We start from the raw sequence: 20,300 nt of genomic DNA, 5'->3' as shown, positions 1-20,300 counted from the left end.
CAAATATTCTCCATCATTATGCCCCTTTCTGAAATAATTCTGAGGAAAACTGTAGGTGGGCCCCCTAACAGGAAAATATTTGCTGAGCTGTCTGGCATACCTACTGTTATTAAGCCTCTTATTTAAGGATTTATTCAAAATATTGCAAATAAAGTATCTCTCTGTGTTGTGATTAAAGAATTTCCCATTGTCTTGTCTGATTCTGTAGTTCACCATCACTATAGGGAAGATGAGATTCCAGTGCAATATTTAATATGACAACAGCAGGAACTGTTCAGCTTTAAAGAAATGTAGACCCCAACAGTTCAGTGATCAATTGAGTAAATTGAATAGTTTCTTCTAAAACTAAGTGATAACTTAATCCAAGTTTTTCTGTGTTAATAAAAAATATCTGTAGTAAAATGTTAACTTTTATTTTGTCACCAAAATTTATTCTGCAAAAGGAAACATTTGAGAATTCCTAGTAGCCATTATCATCCATACACCTGCTGATTTTATTTGTTTTGAGTGACATCATAACTCAAAAACCGCTGGACTAATTGCCACCAAATTTGGCCAGAAGACACCAACTAACCCAAGGAGTGACCATCACATAAAATAAATGGATTTTTTCATTTGGGAGTTGTAGGTAAAGGTAAAGGTTTCCCCCTGACATTAAGTCCAGTCGTGTCTGACTATGGGGGTTGGTGTTCATCTCCATTTCTAAGCTGAAGAGCCGGCATTGTCCATAGACACCTCCAAGGTCATGTGGCCGGCATGACTGCATGGAGCAATGTTACCTTCCCGCCAGAGTGATAACTATTGATCTACTTACATTTGCATGTTTTCGAACTGCTAAGTTGGCAGAAGCTGAGGCTGACAGCGGGAGCTCACGCCACTCCCCAGATTTGAACCTGTGACCTTTCAGTCAACCAATTCAGCAACTCAGTGCTTTAACCCACTGTGCCCCCAGGGGCTCCTTGGGAATTGTAGTTGCTGGGATTTATAGTTCACCTACACTCAAAGAGCATTCTGTTGCTCATCTCCATGTCTAAGCCGAAGAGCCAGCATCGTCCATAGATACCTCCAAGGTCATGTGGCCGGCATCACTGCATGGAGCACCGTTACCTTCCCGCAGAAGCGATACCTATTGATCTACTCATATTTGCATGTTTTTGAACTGCTAGGCTAGCAGAAGCTGGGGCTAACAGTGGGAGTTCACGTCACTCCCCAGATTTGAAACTGTGACCTTTTGGTCAGCAAGTTCAGCAGCTCAGCGCTTTAACCCACTGTGCCATCGGGGGCTCCTCCTTTACATAATATGTCCTAATAATAACATTGGGTCATATGCATATAAATTTACTTTTAATTCTCCCTTTCCAAACTTATTTTGTTTTTGTTTCTAATTAAATTAGCTAGGGTTTCCATCATCATTGCAAAAGGGATTGGTGAGAGGTGACATCCTTCCTTTGTTCCCCGTTTAATCTTAATGGTTCTTGTTTTGGAGTTGTTAATTATTATTTCTGTCTGACTATCCCTATATAATTCCCTGATTACCTCACAATTTTTTCCACCAATTTAAATTCCTCACAAAGTTGAAACAGGAACTGGTGGTTTTCTGTTTTGAAGGCTTTAATAGACATGATAAATCTGTTTTAATTTTATACTGTATATGGTTACGGCACCAAATGGCTGCCGGGTTGTAAGCCATCTTGATTCATCTTCAGGTTTGAGAAAGGTGGGATAGATATACCCCACCTTTCAGTATCAAAAGTCTTGTTTTCTTTCTCTCTTATTGCATGGTTGACTGCGTTTGGTATGTTTCTGATTGGATCTGCAACCTTTCTGTTTTTATTAAATCCACATTGATCTTCCTCTATTAAATTTGACATATCTTTCAGTTTATTAGTTATAATCTTTGTAAAAAAAATTATAATCCACATTGCATAGTGTTATTGGTCTATACGAGTTTTCTGTCAGCCAGAAGTTGCTCATCCATTTAACGCAATTGTTTGATCCAAGAAAAAGTGGAGCAGGGATGAGGAAACAGGTTTGATATAGACGTAATATAAAACCGTACAGTGGTTTTACATAGATAGCACACAGGAAACATTAGCAGCATGATTTCTATATAACCCGGAGATCACCACCAGGTGGCACAAAGAGATGAAAGAATCTCTGTGCTTATGAATGGAACAAGTGAATGGTCAAATTTTCATCCTATTTTTTCATCCTTAATTCTCATACACTGCATCATTTTCAGAAGATTGGATCCTATCCCACTTACAAAGCTTGTTCATCAGTGTCTGAAGACATGTTAATTCTTATTTGTATCCTGACTGATTAAAACCACCAGAGAAGACCTAGCTAGGATTTTGTGTGTTTTTCAGGCTGTTTTCCAGACATTCTGCCTGAATCAATGGCAGACATCCTCAGAGTTTGTGAGGTCTGCTGGAAACTATGAAAATGGGATTTATATATCTGTGGAATGTCCAGGTTGGGAGAAAGAACCCTTGTCTGTTTGAAGTAGGTGTGAAGACATCACAGCCCTGTTTCACCATCAATTGGGAAGAAAAGTAACTCTTTACTGGTCCTTCGGGTATTCCTGAATGGAACTCCTGGTGGTGCAGCAGGTAAACCGCTGGGCTGCTGAACTTGCATCAAATCTGGGGAGCAAGGTGAGCTCCTGCTGTTAGCCCCAGCTTCTGCCAACCTAGCAGTTCAAAAACATGCAAATGTGATCAAATCAATAGGTTCCGCTCTGGTGGGAAGGTAACAGCCTGCTGTGCAGTCATGTTGGCCACATGACCTTGGAGGCATCTACGGACTACACTGGCTCTTTGGCTTAGAAATGGAGATGAGCATTCCCCACAGAGTTAGACACAACTAGACTTAATGTCAAGGGGAAAGCTTTACCTTTACCTACAGGTATTCTGGTGGCATTTGATAGCACTCTTTGTATGGCTGATTAGGGACTCGGGGGAATAATTTTGCACTGGTTCTGGTCTTTCTTGCCTGAACTTTTCCAGTGGATTGTGATAGAGTACTTTTGATCAGCTGTGGAGTTTCTCAAATGTCAATACCATCCTCTATGGGGTTTTTTTAAAGCATCTACAAGGATATCTGAAACGTCATGTCTTCCCATATGAGGCTGCCATAAAATGGTCATCTTTAGATCCTTTTGTATTTGTCAACACCTCGTGAAATTAGGTTGGTACACGTAACTGGGTTTTTCTGCAGCAGCTCAACTGTGGAACCCTATACACAAAAAAGTTATGCTGGCCCCATCTCCTTTAAGCCTCCTGGCAGGCCGCTAAATAGTGCTGTTCTGCATGGCATTCAATGTTTGAAACTACTGTTTCAAACCTGGACTCTATGACTGTTTTTAAGTCTTCCTTTGGAAGGTTTTAAACTTTGTTTCTTTGTTTTACTTGGCTTTTATTTGTTCATCACCCCAGGAGCCCTTGTGGGCTGGAAAACAATACAGAAATACTCTAAATAAACAAATAACAGTACAATAAATACAATAATCATTAAAATACCAAGGAAACTGATACTGGAAAAATTAGAGGGCATTTTTATTTTATTGATACAAACACAAAGGGAACACAACTGCTTCTAACTGTTTCTAACATTACTGTTTCTCTTTATTGAAACCATAACATCAATTTTTGTTTTGGGAAGTTGCTTTTGCTGGCAACAGCCTGGACAAAGTTTGTATAAACAATATGAAACATTGCAATAGAATAAAGGCTGAGAAACCCATCATGCCAATAAAAATAGTGGACTGACACCCTGAACTTTAATTATACCATGTTAGAACAACTCTTGCAAAAAAGGGAACAATATATCCTTGAACAGAACTTTTAGTAACAGTCTTTTAGTTCACACACCTCTAGAAAGTCATGCCAGATTTATTTCATTTTAATTCCTCAGAATTTGGAGAAATCAAAGTGAGAAAAATGCCATTTGTTAAGATGATACATTGCATTGCCTTGTTTGTCACACAAAATTCTGGGCAATGGCCAATATCTTCGAGAAGTCTTGCCGTTTCCGAAGATAAGAAGGTAATGGTGTTTTAATCCTCGTCCCAACTGGATTCCCGTTGTCTTCAATAAGAACCACGTTGTTTGAATCAAACCTGGGGGTCATGCGAGGACCGGGCATCTTGTGACCAACAATTAAGGCTTTTTTCTTTTCCCCTTTGATAGCTAGTAGGATTTTGTCACCTACTTTGCCCACTCCATTTTTGTTGTAGACATGGATGCATTTTGGAGGCCGATGGTAGGGTGTGTTTCCCAAAGCACTGTTATCCACCACCCGGACACGAGTCATCTTCTGTATGGCACCGCAGAGTCTGCTGAGGCTGGGAAAAGAGAAGCAAAAATGTTAGATACATGCTCTGCAGAAACAAGCCCAGTTCCAGAACATCAGGTAAAGAAACATACAGTATTACATGTAGAGTCAGCCCTCCCTCTTACTAGGATTAAGGCATAGGGCCTGCAAATAAAGAAATTGCTATATTGTCACTTGAAGAAACACCTATCCAAGAATTTCTAGTTCTTCCAACTCTATGGTCACTATCTGCAGGAAACTTATCAGAGTCACACCAGAGAATTTATGAGATTCCTGGAGACATATTCTCTCTAGAAATTTCTAAACCTTCCAACAAGACTGGAGGAAATCGACAGCAGTCCCACTGGAGGACAGGATTCTTAGAAAGAACATTTTTAATCTGTGAATGAACAAACCCACAAATGTGAAGGGCAGACTATAGTACTATAGACCCATCCACACACACGTTAAAGTTTTATTTAAAGCTGCTTGGAATTGCTATTGTTGCTAACTTTAAAATACAAATTAAAACAAAATACAATAAAAATAGATACTACAAAAGTTAGAAGCATTTAAAATTAAATGTTAAAAGGGCAACTAAAATAGGATGATGATGAAGAAGAAAATAAAGCTCACAGCCAGTTAACAAAAACTCCCACAAGACTCAATAGTTAACCATCAAATCCCTAGCTACATTTATATTTATTTATCTCTCGATATATAAATGTCAAAGTATGGGTGTTTGTTTGAGCCACAAAGGCTACTAGATCACTTGATGGATCTGGACCAAACATAGCACACATACCCTTCATGATGCAATTTAAATTACTGGTGGGTTTTGGAGGGGTTAATAGAGGATGATAGCAGTTGGAGTCCATCCACATCCAGAGAGCTGTGTAATTCCTACCAAAAACCAAAGGCACAGCTCTACTCCTAATCAATCAGACAGCTCAGCCTACATCTCCCAACATCCTTATCCCTTGGCTAGGCCGGCTGGGGATAATAGAAGTTGCAACCCAACAACAAGGCTGAGCCATCTAACCAGTTAAGAGGAGAGCCCTGAATTACAGCAGAGCCAGATCTCAGAGTGATGGCAGTTGGAGTCTGGCAACATCTGGAGCTAATGGGAATTGCAACCAGCCAGATATGGAGCTGATGCAACTTAAGAGTTGGGCAAATTTGGAACTGGTGGGGTGGCAGATCCAGTTGGCTAGACCTGTAGCCATGGGGACTGCAGTCTGACTAGATCTTGGGCGGGTGGGAGTTTTTATTAAAAGTCCCATTATATGTGTATGCATTTCTATTGTGACCATTCATAAAATGAAATAAAAGCAATGTGTATTTCTAAAAAATACCATTAGAAAAGACCTAACCTGGGCAACACTGGGTATATATGCTAGTATTAAATACAAACCATCGGCAATTGCTATGGTGATGATGTCAAAGTACACAATTGTTTTGAAGTACAAAACTGTAATTTTCACACCTTTGCCATTCAGGAAATCTTTCCTTATCTGTTAAAGAAACCTGGTATGCTGGAAAATATTTTAAGAAGAATTTCACAATAAAATTCAGAGGGTGGGGGAAGAATAAGAAGAAATCCGTTATGAAGTTTGGTTCAGCCCAGAAGGCTGACTGATGCTGATAAAATACCAGTCTTACAGGTTCTTCTGGATTTGTTTCTCTTTCCCTAAAGTTACAAAGAGGAATTGGGCTGAGAGAAATCAGACTACAGCCCTAGGAGAAAAACTAGTAGAACTAGTAGTTTACCTCCGTTTAAGACGCTCCATTGGCTGCCGTTCATTTTTCGGTCCCAATTCAAGGTGCAGGTTATCATCTACAAAGCCCTGAACATTTGGGGCCCAACTACCTTTGTCACCACATTTCTGTCTATATATCTGCACGATCCATTCATTCAATGGGTGAGGCCGTCCTATCGCTCCCACCACCACTGCAAGCGCAACATGTGGGGACGAGGGAGAGGGCCTTCTCTGTGGTGGCCCCTAGACTTTGGAACTCGCTACCCATTGAGATTGGGCAAGCACCCACTTTGGCAGCCTTCAGGAAGAGCCTAAAAACTTGGCTGTTCTGGTGTGCCTTCAAGTATTGAACAACAAACCTCTTACCTTTGACCAATTCCTTTGACCAATTTGACCTTTGACCAATTTGACCTGAACATTAGGAAGAACTTCCTGACTGTGAGAGCCGTTCAGCAGTGGAACTCTCTGCCCCGGAGTGTGGTGGAGGCTCCTTCTTTGGAAGCTTTTAAGCAGAGGCTGGATGGCCATCTGTCAGGGGTGATTTGAATGCAATATTCCTGCTTCTTGGCAGGGGGTTGGACTGGATGGCCCATGGGGTCTCTTCCAACTCTTTGATTCTATGATTCTATGAATTCAGCACATAATGTCTTTCGATGCACTTTAGCTCACCCTTCAGTGAATTAAATCCCATTGTTTGCCCCCTTCAAACATCCCACCAGATACATTACCCTACTCATCCAACTCACCCAGGGTTTTAAAATCATATCCGTTGGATTTGGCCCTTCCCACTTGGTTCAATGTTTTATTTTGTTTATACTCGGTTTTATTTTGGATTTGTAAAATTTATTTTATTGTATTTATTTGATGTATTATTTTATGATATTTCGTTGTATTTTTGTTCTGTTGTAATTTGTTGCGCTTGGCCTCATGTTAGCTGCCCCATGTCCTCTTGGGAAGATGGAGGCGGGGTATAACTAAAGTTATTATTATTAGTAGTAGTAGTAGTAGTAGTAGTAGTAGTGTAACACAATGGGGTTTACTTCTGAGTAAGCATATAAAGAATTGCACCATTAACTCTCAAAATGACTTCTGAATAGTTACCAAATGACTTCCACTGTGCCCTTACAACTCGTATATTAAATATGACTAAAGCTGCTTTCTTTAAAAGCAAAACAAATCCACAGAATAAAAGCACACCAGGAAATCTTAGTCATTTCCGGAAAGCTGCTTCTTTTTTAGCATTAAAATTTTAACACTAAATGACAGAACACCGTGGAAAAGGCAAGCAAAAAGTATTCATAAATTACCATACCTGACACTTAGTAGACTTAAAGAGAATTTGCAATCAGCTTTGTACTGTAAGGTTAATTCCTCACAAGGGAGAACGGCTAATTAGATACTGGTCTGACAGGTTTTCTGAAGATGATTTTTCATTTTTTTAATGGCCTTACACTTTGGAGAATTGGATTAGAAAGGAAGAATCTCTGCTCAGTAAGTAAAGGCAGTTATTTATACTGAAAAACAGGTATCACAACAAAACTTAATTGGAAAATATTCAGGTTGAGATCTCAGGCATGAACAGGCAACAGGACTTCTTTACAGTTTGTTTGTTTTTTTAAAGGAAACACCATATTTTTGCATCTTATTACGTACTAGTTACATTTATACCCTGTTGAAGGCAACATATATGGCTCTTCTCTATATTCCTCATAAAAGTTTTGCAAGTCCAACAGAAAATCAAATGGTCAACATTATTGCCAATACCATAGTTAATCACATTCGAGGTAATAGTCAGAATTTTTCCTCCTCAAACAAACAGCTGCAGAACCATTTGGGATCAATTCTCCCTCCCTCTTTCCCTCCCTCCCTCCCTCCCTCCCTCCCTTCCTCCCTCCCTTCCTTCCTTCTTTCCTCCCTTCCTTCCCCGAAGACAAAGCAGTTTAAGAACTATAAAATGGACGTCTCTGAAGCTCCATGCTTCTCTCCTTTTTTCTTGCTCTGAGGCAAGACAGTTGAAAAAACCTGAAATGGGGGTATCCAGAACTGGAATTGTCTCTTCTTCCTCCTTTCTCCAAAGAAGGAGGGAGAAGGGAAGAGTGCACCTCTAGAGGACTCTATTTTATAGTAATTAAACTGCCTTTGGAGAAAGAAAGAAGGAAGGAAAGAAAAATCAGTCCAAAATGGGAGTGTGACTAGTGTGCCAGAAAAACAATAATACAATTTTTGGCAACCAAACAATGGAGGTGCAACTACTACACAATGGTGACTATTATCCAACAAAATACAGTATTTAGAATAGCTGTCATTTTGTTGAAGACATTCCTTTATGACCCTCTTCCAAAGTGGTCGTTGTTTATTTTCTTAAAGGACCGCTTTGCCAAAATTGCCGCAGAACATGATACAGACATTCTTGTATCCTGGTATTGCCATAGTACATTCGCCGTGTTTTAAATTATCTTTATTTATATTGATTAAAAATGCCTTCAGTGATTATGACATTTCTTTCTAAGTGCTTACAGAACAATCTGCTCTAACATCTTTCCTTCAGACTGACTGGGCAGTGTTTCCGTCCTTTTCCCCACCTTCACCCCTTTTATTTTTTGAAAATTTGGACAACTTGGTCTCTAGGAATTCTCAAATATTACTGCCAGTGGTTCTGAGATAGCTTCTGACAGTTCTTTAACACCCCTTGGACCTAGCTCACCTGGCCATGAATGACTGAATTCTTTCAGAGGAGCCAGATATTGCTGTACGATTGCACTACCTCCTTACCTGTTCTGTGCTGCACCTCCCCTACTGTATCACCTGCTCCATTTCCACAGATAGAGCACTATTTTCCTTTTGAGAGAAGACTTAGGAAAAAAAATAGGTATATCTACCTTTTCTCGGTCCTTGTTAACATTTCACTATTTTCTACATGTAGTAACCCTACTAATTTCTCCTTTGGTTTGGACAAAAAAAAAGCCCTTTTGTTGTTTTTAACCTCTCTAGCAAGCCTGAGTTTGTTCCAAGCTTTAACCCATTTCACATGCTCTGTACAGGAGAATAAACACGCATAACAAACAAGCTTCTCAGTTGTGTAGGTTATGTTTCATGTCATTAAACCAAGACAATGGCTTTCTTGATGTAAGAAACCACGATGACCAAATTTAGCAAATTCTGTATAGTCAATTAGTGAACTTTATCCTTCAAAAATAGTAATAAAGACCGAAAGTTTTATGGCTTCAGATGGTCAACACACAGTTGTCATTTCTGTTCAAAGAAATTCAACAGCTGTCATTCCAAAATGGAAAACAGATGGACTGCAGTACATTTGAACAACACAACAGAACCCCAGAGGCTGGCTGAAAATGCTGACCTTGGTTGACATGCTGTCTGCTTCCATAAGATAAAGGAGTTGTAAGATGCAGACTAAGACATTACAAACAAGTTGGATCCTTAGAGCTTAGAGGACCACAGCTAAAATGCTGGAGCACACAGAACAACAGTCCCAGGTTCAGTCCTCAGATCTCAAGGATGGGCTGGGAGAAAGACCTGTTTATTTTCCATTAGTATTCACAAGTCCAGATATCTGCAGTTTAATTCCCATTAGCTCCAGATAAAGGCAAAGGTTGATGGGAATTCAAAACGTGAAGGGTTGGAGCAATATGAGATTACAGAAAGTTGTGTAGACAGTATGGAGTTAGGTGAACTATAAGTGAACCTCAGTATGATGGTTCCTTATTTTCCTACATCAGGCTCTCAATGTGGCAACCTGGAGACACCATGGAGTTAAAGATCTAAAACATGTCTATGTACATGAATTGCCATATACTGCGGAAGATAAATATTACTAAAGGAAATTTCCCATAATATATTGTTCCCAAGGAATATATTCAGCTTAGGTACTCTGCCTTGGAAACGCTCACCTGTGTAAACAAAATTTTGCACAACATGCTTGCCTCATCCAATCTGGGCCCTCAGGGCATGTCCCCAGATTGCTGAGGGGGGGGGACGACGACACTCAAGAAGTTCTTGAACAGCCCAACCTTTCTGTCAGGAACTTACTCATTCTTTAAAGAACTCATGTAATGGAGGAACCACAAAAGTCAAGGGTCTTTGTTCCCTCTTGAAAGTGAAGCATTTGGCACAAATTGTCTTCTAGAGAAGCACGCTAAATGCCAAAGGAGGAAGAGGGGGAAGAAAGGTCACATAACCATCTGGATTTGATAGAATATGAATGAGCACCTGAAGCTAACACAGATTCTGGGAACTGGGTACTATTAACTAAATGGCAGTGGCTTTTGCAAAATCTCAGGCAAAATATTTCTTCGCGTATCTATTTAAGAGTCTTTTAAACTAGAGATGCCTGTGATTGAACCTGCTTGTTTCTATTTGCATATTTACTTATTTTTAAATGAGCAAAATATGAAGAGGGATAAGAAACCAAGTCAAGCTCTCCTTTTACAAGTGGAATATATGAGAGTGGATCCCCATAACATGGAATTTCTTCATGTTGATAGACTGTGTAGCTAGAGCTGATGGGAGTTGCAATCCAAGAATATCTGGAGGGCTACAAGTAAGTTCTCCATCATGGTAATTTCCTGTACTTTTGTAACTGTACATCCTGTACAACAACAGATTGTAATCTTAAACACTATGGGAATACAAATTGAGTTTCCTGTATCCAGAAATCCAAAATCCTCCAAAATCATTCACATGGGTGGCTGAGAGAGTGACACCTTTGTTTGATAGTTCAATGCAAACAAACCATATTTCATGTACAAAATTACGTTTAAAATTGTGTATAAAATTACCCTCAGACTATAAGGTATACATGAAACCTAAATTTATACTTGAATGGCATCTCCAAGATATCTCTTTATGTACATGCATATACTTCAAAATCTGGAAAAATCTGAAATTCAAAGCACGCCTGGTCCCACGCATTTCAGAGAAGGAATACTCAACCTATATGCACACAAGGTCTATTGATAGTATTAACGTAAGTACACAAGGCTTGTGTGTCAGCAAACATGAACAGAGTTGTAAATCTTTAATGAAAAGGTCACACCTATGCTGTAAAAATATTATTTTCCAAAATCACTCTTGAAAGAGACTTCGAACAATAAGCAAGGAAGGAAAGAAACCCCTAATTTTATTGTGGTTCTTCCCCTTAGCCATTTTCTTGTCCCAGCTCAAGCGTTGCTTGTTTATTTCTGGCCTTGATTTGCAATTTAGTAGGATAAGGTGGCCAACACCAGGTTTATCACACAGAAATGAAGAGGACAGCTTTGGCCTTTAGTGATACCGCAAAAAAGCATTAGACATCCCATCTGTGGAAATTGTCTTCCTGTGTTGCACAACATCAAAATTAGAGAAAACCACAACAATTCAGTCTTCCAGTTATGTATCGACTCTAGGAGGAATTAAAATAAATCTCTACAAGACACTCTTGTCTCTTTTGTTACTGGGGTGCCTTTTTTATAGAAACAGCCAGAAATATTATAATTTATTAATGTTATTGTTACTGTTTATTTCATCACTTTTTACATTAACTGACATCCAAAACTATGCAGATAAACCTTTAATCCCTCACTTATTTTCACTCTAGAAATAATTATGGGTGACATATGCAGATATAATGATTTTTAGAATAATTAGAATTTTAAAACAATAGTTTTTTGAATTAATTGTTTCAATCAATGAGAAGAATTCGGAATACACTTAGTATAAATAAACAAAATAGCTTTCTAAAATGGCAGACAATTTCATATAAAGTTTCTTTTTCAGAAAACAGAGTGGATTTGCATAGAAACATTTTAACAAATTTATTTATATTCTGTTAAAAATATACTTAAGTGCAAAGCCACATTAACAATGAGTCATGATGGAACAAATACCTGAAATTTCTTTGATTTGTTGCTGTACATAATTCTGGTACGAATAATCCTAGGGACCTTTTCAATAAAGCCATTGGGATTCAGGGAGGAAATCCTAGACAAAAAGAGAAAAAATAATTATTGTTGGCTTTAGTTTGCTATAAATATCAAACAAACTTAGGAACATGAGGGAAGAGCAAGATTTTGACATCAGGGATCAAATGTCCCTAAGATACACATTCTGTTGTCAATGGAGTACCGTAACATTTCCTCCTCAAATCCAAATCAAAATGAAACAGATGAATATAATGCACTTTAGAAATGTGAAAGAGTGCTAATGTCTTGCCAAACTACAGCTCCCAGGATTCCATAGCATTGTGCCATGGCAGTTAGTAGTGTCACACTACATTAAATCTGCAGTGTAGATGCACCCTCAGTTGGCAGCATTTTCAGCTTTCATTCCAGTAAGAATTGTGTGTGAGAGAGAGAGGGAGTGCAATCATTAACCATGCCACTGGTTGGGAACCTCATTCTGTGAAGAACTTGTGTTGACCAGCCAGAAACTGGCCTCCACACATTAAAAAACTCATGCACAAGTGTATTCCAAGATAAATAAAACAAAACCAAAAGTCCCATGCCAATCAGCGAGTTGCAATAGGGGCAGGACTGTGAAATCTGGAAACCCCGAGTCACAGACTGGCACACAGGCGGTGGATATGGATTCAGTTGTTCTACATCAAGGCCCGAGGCAGTTGAGTAGTCCAGTAGCTGTATCCATGACTGAGCAGTCCTTTTTATGATCCATTCTGCTCATCTCACATGGAGAGGGAGCTAGAAAAGATGTGCTAACCATACATCTGCCTCTGTAATCCCTGACTGGACTACTGTGTCCAGAGGGGTCACCATCTTGTGGTCAAAAAAAGAAAGATGAACTTTGGAACATAGAATGTATGGACACTGTTAGACAACACAGACAACGAACGACCTGAACACAGGTCTGCTATTATTGCAAGGGAGCTGAGGAGCTTTAACACTGACATAGCAGCACCTCAAGAGACCCGGAGAGCAGGAGAGGGACAGCTGAAGGGGAAAAAAGGAGGCTACACCTTCTTCTGGAAGGGACTGCCTGAAGAATGAAGAATACATGGAGCTGGCTTTGCTATCAGAAACGACCTGGTGACACATCTGTCTGAAGCACCCATTGGCATTAATGAATGACTCTCAAACCTCCAAATTAATCAGCAGACAACCCTCATAAGTGCCTATGTACCAACACTAGATGCTGATGAAGATATCAAGGAAAAAATTTACTGTCAGATGGACACCATCCTATCGGAGATACCTAAGGAGGACAAAATCATCCTCCTGGGGGATTTTAACACAAGAGTTGGATGAGACTTCAGCTTGTGGCCAGGGACCATAGGGAAAGATGGGGTTGGAAACAGCAACCAAAATGGCATCCTGCTTTTCACCAAATGTGTGGAACACAATCTCGTCATCACAAACACACTCTTCTGCCAGAAAAAAACAAGCTTAAGACAACATGGAAGCACCCTGGTCAAAGCATTCTTCTGAATGAAGCAGAATGTGTTTGAGGATCGGGACATCCATAGAGAGACCAAGATGCTTGTTTATGAAGCCACTGTCCTCCCAACCCTGCTATATGCCTGCAAAAGGTGAACCATCTACAGATGTCATACTCCTGGAACAACTCCATCAGCGTTGCCTCTGAAAAATCCTACAAATCTCTTGGAAAGACAGGCAGACAAACATCAGCATGCTGGAAGAGGTAAAGACCTCTGCCATCAACTCTGCTGGACTGGCCATATTGTCTGAATGCCCAACTACCATCTCCCAAAGCAGTTATTCTACTCCCAACTGAAGAATGGAAAACGGAAGGTTGGTGGACAAGAAAAGAGATGTAAAGATGGGCTTAAAGCCAATACTAAAAAACGTGGCATAGACACTGAGAACTGAGAAACTGTGGCCCTTGAGTGTGCTAACTGGAGGTCAGGTGTTTCCAACAGTGCTGTGGAATTCAAAGAGGCAATAATTTATGGTGAAAGGGAGAAATGCGTCAAGAGGAAAGTACATCAAGCCAACCCTGATCAGGACTGCTTTCCATCTGGAAACTGATGTCCTCACTGTGGAAGAACTTGCGGGTGCACAGTCACCCACCGTCAAGACCCTATACTTGGAAGGCCATCCTACTCGAACACGAGTGATTGTCAAGGATGATGCACTCAATAAGTTCATTTTTCTTTATAGCATAAAAGTTTTGCTTTGGGTAATTCTTTTTTTCCCAAATTATCAAAATATTATGTATTAGAATAAATGTATTGTAAGTAAGAAATCCTGCTATATATACATTTACCAAGGAATTGGAAGAATCAAGCTCCCTATTAGGAAAAAAAGAGTTTCTATATTCATGTCTCAAGCCTTCAAATGGATATTGCATATTTTTAATATCTTGCTTTGGGTTTTGGAATATGGATACTTCTTTATTTTATGCAGCAAGAACTTCAGATTCAAAGTGACCTATACATTAAAGAGAGCTTTTGGCAGACCATAAAGTAACCACACTCCTTGACAGCAACCACAAAAAGGACATAAATAAAAGCATTCATTCTTCTTAGCTTTAAGCATCAAAATTATCTGTATGCTAATTATGTGCCTGCTTGAGGGAAAAATCTGCCCTCGCTTTGCTTATTTTTCCTCTGTTGATCACTTCCTACACTCCATCTAAAAACCCTTAATAACACATAAGAGACAAATAGGGTCATACAACAGAGTCGCATGATGCACCCCTAGCATGTGGGTTACTCAAGCTGTGCATTGGGGGGGGGGGCAAATTTGGCATTAAGACAATAGTGCCTGTTGTAATACAAGTCTTACTCTGTGTGCAAAATTATTTAATTACAGCATTTACGGTTCTGAACAGTGAAAGCTCATTTGAAGTCTTTATACAAATAAATGGACCATAAGCCATCAGGATGTAACTCAGTTTGCTTTGAAGCATCGGGTCAATTTATGTAGTCCTGCCTCTGGAATGGAAAACTAACTCTGGTCTATGCTGTAGGGCAACTGTGAACTACTGTGTCTCAACACAGCCAAGTCAAAATGGACACAACCTGCAATAAGGGTTATAACAATTAAATATAGAGCAGTAGGCTAGTTGTAGACAGTAGAGCCCCCATATCCACCGGAGGTACTTTCCTAGATTTACTGTGGAAATGTCAACCATATTGGACAGTTTCTGGGAAAGCATATCACAGAATTAGTCTGAAGGACCCAGAAAAAATCTAGAAAAGACACCTCTCTAATCATAACAACAACAACAGTGAAAACTGTAGTCAGCAAAGAATATACTCAAAGGGTCATAAAAATTCTCAAAAGCAAGCTCAATGGAGGAAATACTATCAAGGCCATGAACACCTAGGCCATACCTGTCATAAGATATACTGCTGGCAACTGGATGCAGGCAGAACTGGACAATTTGGACAGAAAAACAAGAAAACTCATGACCATTCATTATTCACTGAACCCTTGCAGTGATGTTGATTGGCTATATCTACCTAGAAGGTCTGGTGGCAGAGGACTCTTACAAGTAAAACAAGCAGTCAAAGAAGAAAAACATAATCAGAAACTTCTCAAAGCACAGCAGACAAAGATTCAGTACAAGAAAACTGCACTCCAAACCAGAGCTGACAGCTGGCACAACAAAGCATTGCATGGGCAGTTCCTTGACAAAATTGAAGGGAAATTTGACAGGGAGAAGACCTGGCTATGGCTCATGAATGGAACACTGAAGAAGCCATCAGAACAAATGCAATTAAGGCCAGGATCGAAAAATCAGTGGATGACCCAAAATGCAGACTGTGCAAGGAAGCTGATGAAACCATGGACCATATCCTCAGTTGTTGCAAGAAAATTGCACAGACGGACTACAAACAAAGACACAACTCTATGGCCCAGATGATTTACTGGAACTTATGTCACAAATACCACATGCCAGCAGTAAAGAATTGGTGGGATCATAAACCTACAAAGCTCGTGGAAAATGAACATGCAAAAATACTGTGGGACTTTCAAATTCAGACTGACAAAGTTTTGGAACACAATACATCAGACATCATGATTGTGGAAAAGAAAAAAGTCTGGATTATTGATGTCGCCATACCAGATAACAGCCGCATTGAGGAAAAACAACAGGAAAAACTCAGCCGCTATCAAGACCACAAAATCGAACTGCAAAGGCTCTGGCATAAACCAGTACAGGTGGTCCCAGTGATCATTGGCGCACTGGGTGCCGTGCCAAAAGATCTCAGCCGGCATTTGGAAACAATAAACATTGACAAAATAATGATCTGTCAACTGCAAAAGGCCACCTTACTTGAATCTGTGCACATCATTCGAAAATAAATCACACAGTCCTAGACGCTTGGGAAGTGTTCGACCGTGATTTTGTGATACGAAATCCAACATATAGATCTTGTTTGCTGTGACATACTGTGCTTTTGTGTCAGAATAATATTTATTTATTTATTTATTTATTGGCCACCCTATCTCCTCGAAGGGACTCAGGGCAGTTTCCAACATATAAGGCAAACATTCAATTGACAGAAAGAAAACCATATACACAAATTACATCAAAATAAACGCATTTGACAATATAACGCAACCTTATTTAACTTAATGACAAAATAATAACTAAAAGCATTATAAAATACCAAAATCCCGCTAAACACACTTAAAAAAATATTAAAATCCCATTTCATTGTAGCTCCATCAGTAGAGGTTCAACTAACCAATGGCCAGGATTACAAAATTAACATGGCCAGCTATAAAAGGGCTGGGTAAGGGATAGTGCAAATAGCATATCATATGACCAGGAAAGTGGATGAAGTGCAGGGCAGAGTGCTATCTGGCTATCTAGTGACTGGGCCTAGGGACTAATCATTCTCAAATTTCTGGAACATCTAGGTTTTCAGATCCCTACAAAAGGAGGACAGTCTGGGGGCTTGCCTAATCTCCCTGAGGATGGTGTTCCAAAGTCAGGGCCACCACTGTACATTCTTTATAATTAGCTCTAGTTAGAAGCCTGGCTGCCAATCTTTGTACCAACTGCAGTTTCCGGATCATCTTCAAAGGCAGCCCCATGTAGAGTACATTGAAACAATCCAATCTGGATGTAACCAAGACATGGATCACCGTGGCCAAGTCTCGCTAACATTTCTAGTACCTCCCATGCATGCCATAAAACCATGCTGGAGGACCTAGAAAATGCCTAAAGAGAATATATATTTTTCTGATGCAGGTAAGTAAAATTGCAGATACTGGTCCCCAGATACAGGGATCAAACAGTAACCCAACATGGAATGTGAGTAGGGAAACTATGCATTAACATTTAGCATGGTGGTTGTAATCCCCTTGAAATTATGGTAGTCTCAAGATGCAAATAGGAGACCATTTCAGGGCTGATGTAAATGACCACAGTGTTCTGTTATCTGCAACTATGCTGCAGAGCTGTTGTATCTCATGTATTTCAACTAAAGTCCTTCCAAATCAGTAATATGGATACATTTGCTTTGGATGTACATTGTTCAGAACTGAGGGTATACCAACACTGTAGAAATAATGGAGTTTGGGACCACTTTATCTGTTCAATGCTCAATGCAATGGTTTGTAGTTTGGTGTGGCACTAACATTTTTTGGCAGAGAAAGCAAAAGACCATGTGAAACTATAGCTTCCATGACTGCATAGCATTGAGCCATGACAATTAAAGTAATCTCAAACTGCATTGATTCTACAGTGTAGATGAGCCCTAAGTTAGAAAGTGGAGGTTTTTTTTAATCTTCACTGACATCTTTTGGGCTTTTGGCAGCACCGTTTTTATTAGCAATTCTGATGTGGCCTGGGGACATTTAAAAACAGCTCTTTGTATGATCTAGGACAGGGGTCCTCAAACCCGGCCCTCACTCAGGGTCAACCTAAGTCTGAAATTATTTGAAAGCACACAACAACAACAACAACAACAACAACCCTATCTCATCAGCCAAAAGCAGGCCCACACTTCTAACTGAAATACTAATAAGTTTATATTTGTTAAAATTGTTCTTCATTTTAATTATGATATTGTTTTAAAGTGTTTTTTGCACAACAAATAATATATGCGCATAAGAATTCATCAATGGTTTGTTTGTTTTTTTCAAATTATAATCTGGCCCTCCAACAGTTTGAGGGACAGTGACCAGGCCCTCTGTTTAAAAAGTTTGAGGACCCCTGATCTAGGAGAAGGACTGAATTTGTGTAGCCCTCTATAGGTGGATCAGCAACCCACAAACTTACTCACCATTGGCTTTGCTGGCTCGAGTTGCTGGCAATTACAGTTCAATAACTTCTGAAGGGCCACATAATTCCCACCTCCATGTATGAAATATCTTATCCAGTCAATAACACGATTCCATGCTTTTTCTATCTATGAATATCTTTTTCCATCCATCATTTTTATTTAGATTGGATCCCATCTTACTCCAAGACTGGAGCTCAAGGCAGTTTACAAACAAGTAGAAAACTGCATGTTTTCTGCAGTCCTCAAGTAATGAACAAGATAGCTTCTGTAGGTTTAGTCCTAAGCTGAATTTGTATGTAAGTCAGAACAGGTACATTTTAAAGTATAACTCCAGCCATAAATGTGTGTGTGTGTGTACACAAAAGCATAAGCTTCGGAAGAGTTAACACTCCTGTGGTGTTTGTTTGGTTGTCTGTACCCCTATTTAGAAGATCTCACCTCACTTTCTGTCCCTGTGATAACTGAATTTTGAAAAATTCCCCATGGTAACTCTTCCGGGAGGGAATTTCCCTTTCTAGGGGTACATTTCTCTCACTTCCTGTTGTCTTACCCCCATTCTTAACTATAAGACATTTCATAGAATCATAGAATCAAAGAGTTCGAAGAGACCTCATGGGCCATCCAGTCCAACCCCCTGCCAAGAAGCAGGAATATTGCATTCAAATCACCCCTGACAAATGGCCATCCAGCCTCTGCTTAAAAGCTTCCAATGAAGGAGCCTCCACCACACTCCGGGGCAGAGAGTTCCACTGCTGAACGGCTCTCACAGTCAGGAAGTTCTTCCTAATGTTCAGATGGAATCTCCTCTCTTGTAGTTTGAAGCCATTGTTCCGCGTCCTAGTCTCCAAGGAAGCAGAAAACAAGCTTGCTCCCTCCTCCCTGTGGCTTCCTCTCACATATTTATACATGGCTATCATATCTCCTCTCAGCCTTCTCTACTTCAGGCTAAACATGCCCAGTTCCCTAAGCCGCTCCTCATAGGGCTTGTTCTCCAGACCCTTGATCATTTTAGTCGCCCTCCTCTGGACACATTCCAGCTTGTCAATATCTCTCTTGAAATGTGGTGCCCAGAATTGGACACAATATTTCAGATGTGGTCTAACCAAAGCAGAATAGAGGGGTAGCATTACTTCCTTAGATCTAGACACTATGCTCCTATTGATGCATCCCATTGGCTTTTTTTGCCGCCACATCACATTGTTGGCTCATGTTTAACTTGTTGTCCATGAGGACTCCAAGATCTTTTTCACACGTACTGCTCTCGAGCCAGGCGTCCCCCATTCTGTATCTTTGCATTTCATTTTTTCTGCCAAAGTGGAGTATCTTGCATTTGTCACTGTTGAACTTCATTTTGTTAGTTTTGGCCCATCTCTCTAATCTGTCAAGATCGTTTTGAATTCTGCTCCTGTCCTCTGGACTATTGGCTATCCCTCCCAATTTGGTGTCGTCTGCAAACTTGACGATCATGCCTTCTAGCCCTTCATCTAAGTCATTAATAAAGATGTTGAACAGGACCGGGCCCAGGACGGAACCCTGCGGCACTCCACTTGTCACTTCTTTCCAAGATGAAGAGGAAGCATTAGTGAGCACTCTCTGTGTTCGTCCACTTAACCAATTACAGATCCACCTCACCGTAGTTTTGCCTAGCCCACATTGGACTAGTTTCCTTGCCAGAAGGTCATGGGGGACCTTGTCGAAGGCCTTACTGAAATCCAGGTACGCTACATCCACGGCATTCCCCGCATCTACCCAGCTTGTAGCTCTATCGAAGAAAGAGATCAGATTAGTCTGGCATGACTTGTTTTTGATAAATCCATGTTGACTATTAGCGATGACTGCATTTGTTTCTAAGTGTTTGCAGACCACTTCCTTAACAATCTTTTCCAGAATCTTGCCCGGTATCGATGTGAGGCTGACCGGACAGTAGTTGTTTGGGTCATCCTTTTTTCCCTTCTTGAAGATTGGGACCACATTGGCCCTCCTCCAATCTGCTGGAACTTCTCCCGTTCTCC

At 40.1% G+C, this 20,300-nt stretch overlaps 1 protein-coding gene across 1 annotated transcript in view; it reads right to left on the bottom strand.

Moving 5' to 3' along the window:
* Nucleotides 1–3,544: 3,544 nt before the first annotated feature.
* MRPL14 (mitochondrial ribosomal protein L14) overlaps nt 3,545–20,300 on the bottom strand; it is a 28,836-nt gene continuing 12,080 nt past the window's right edge. The window contains exons 2-3 of the mRNA XM_060754046.2: nt 11,957–12,050; nt 3,545–4,345 (exon numbers count right to left, since the gene is read on the bottom strand). Of these exons, the coding sequence (XP_060610029.1) occupies nt 3,982–4,345; nt 11,957–12,030 (438 nt within the window). The 5' untranslated portion in view covers nt 12,031–12,050 and the 3' untranslated portion in view covers nt 3,545–3,981. The remainder of the gene's footprint in view (nt 4,346–11,956; nt 12,051–20,300) is intronic.

Source organism: Anolis sagrei, chromosome 1, assembly GCF_037176765.1.
Source record: "Anolis sagrei isolate rAnoSag1 chromosome 1, rAnoSag1.mat, whole genome shotgun sequence".
NCBI lineage: Eukaryota > Metazoa > Chordata > Lepidosauria > Squamata > Dactyloidae > Anolis > Anolis sagrei.
Note: the sequence above shows the minus strand (reverse complement) of the source record. Positions and strands in the feature narration are given on the sequence as shown.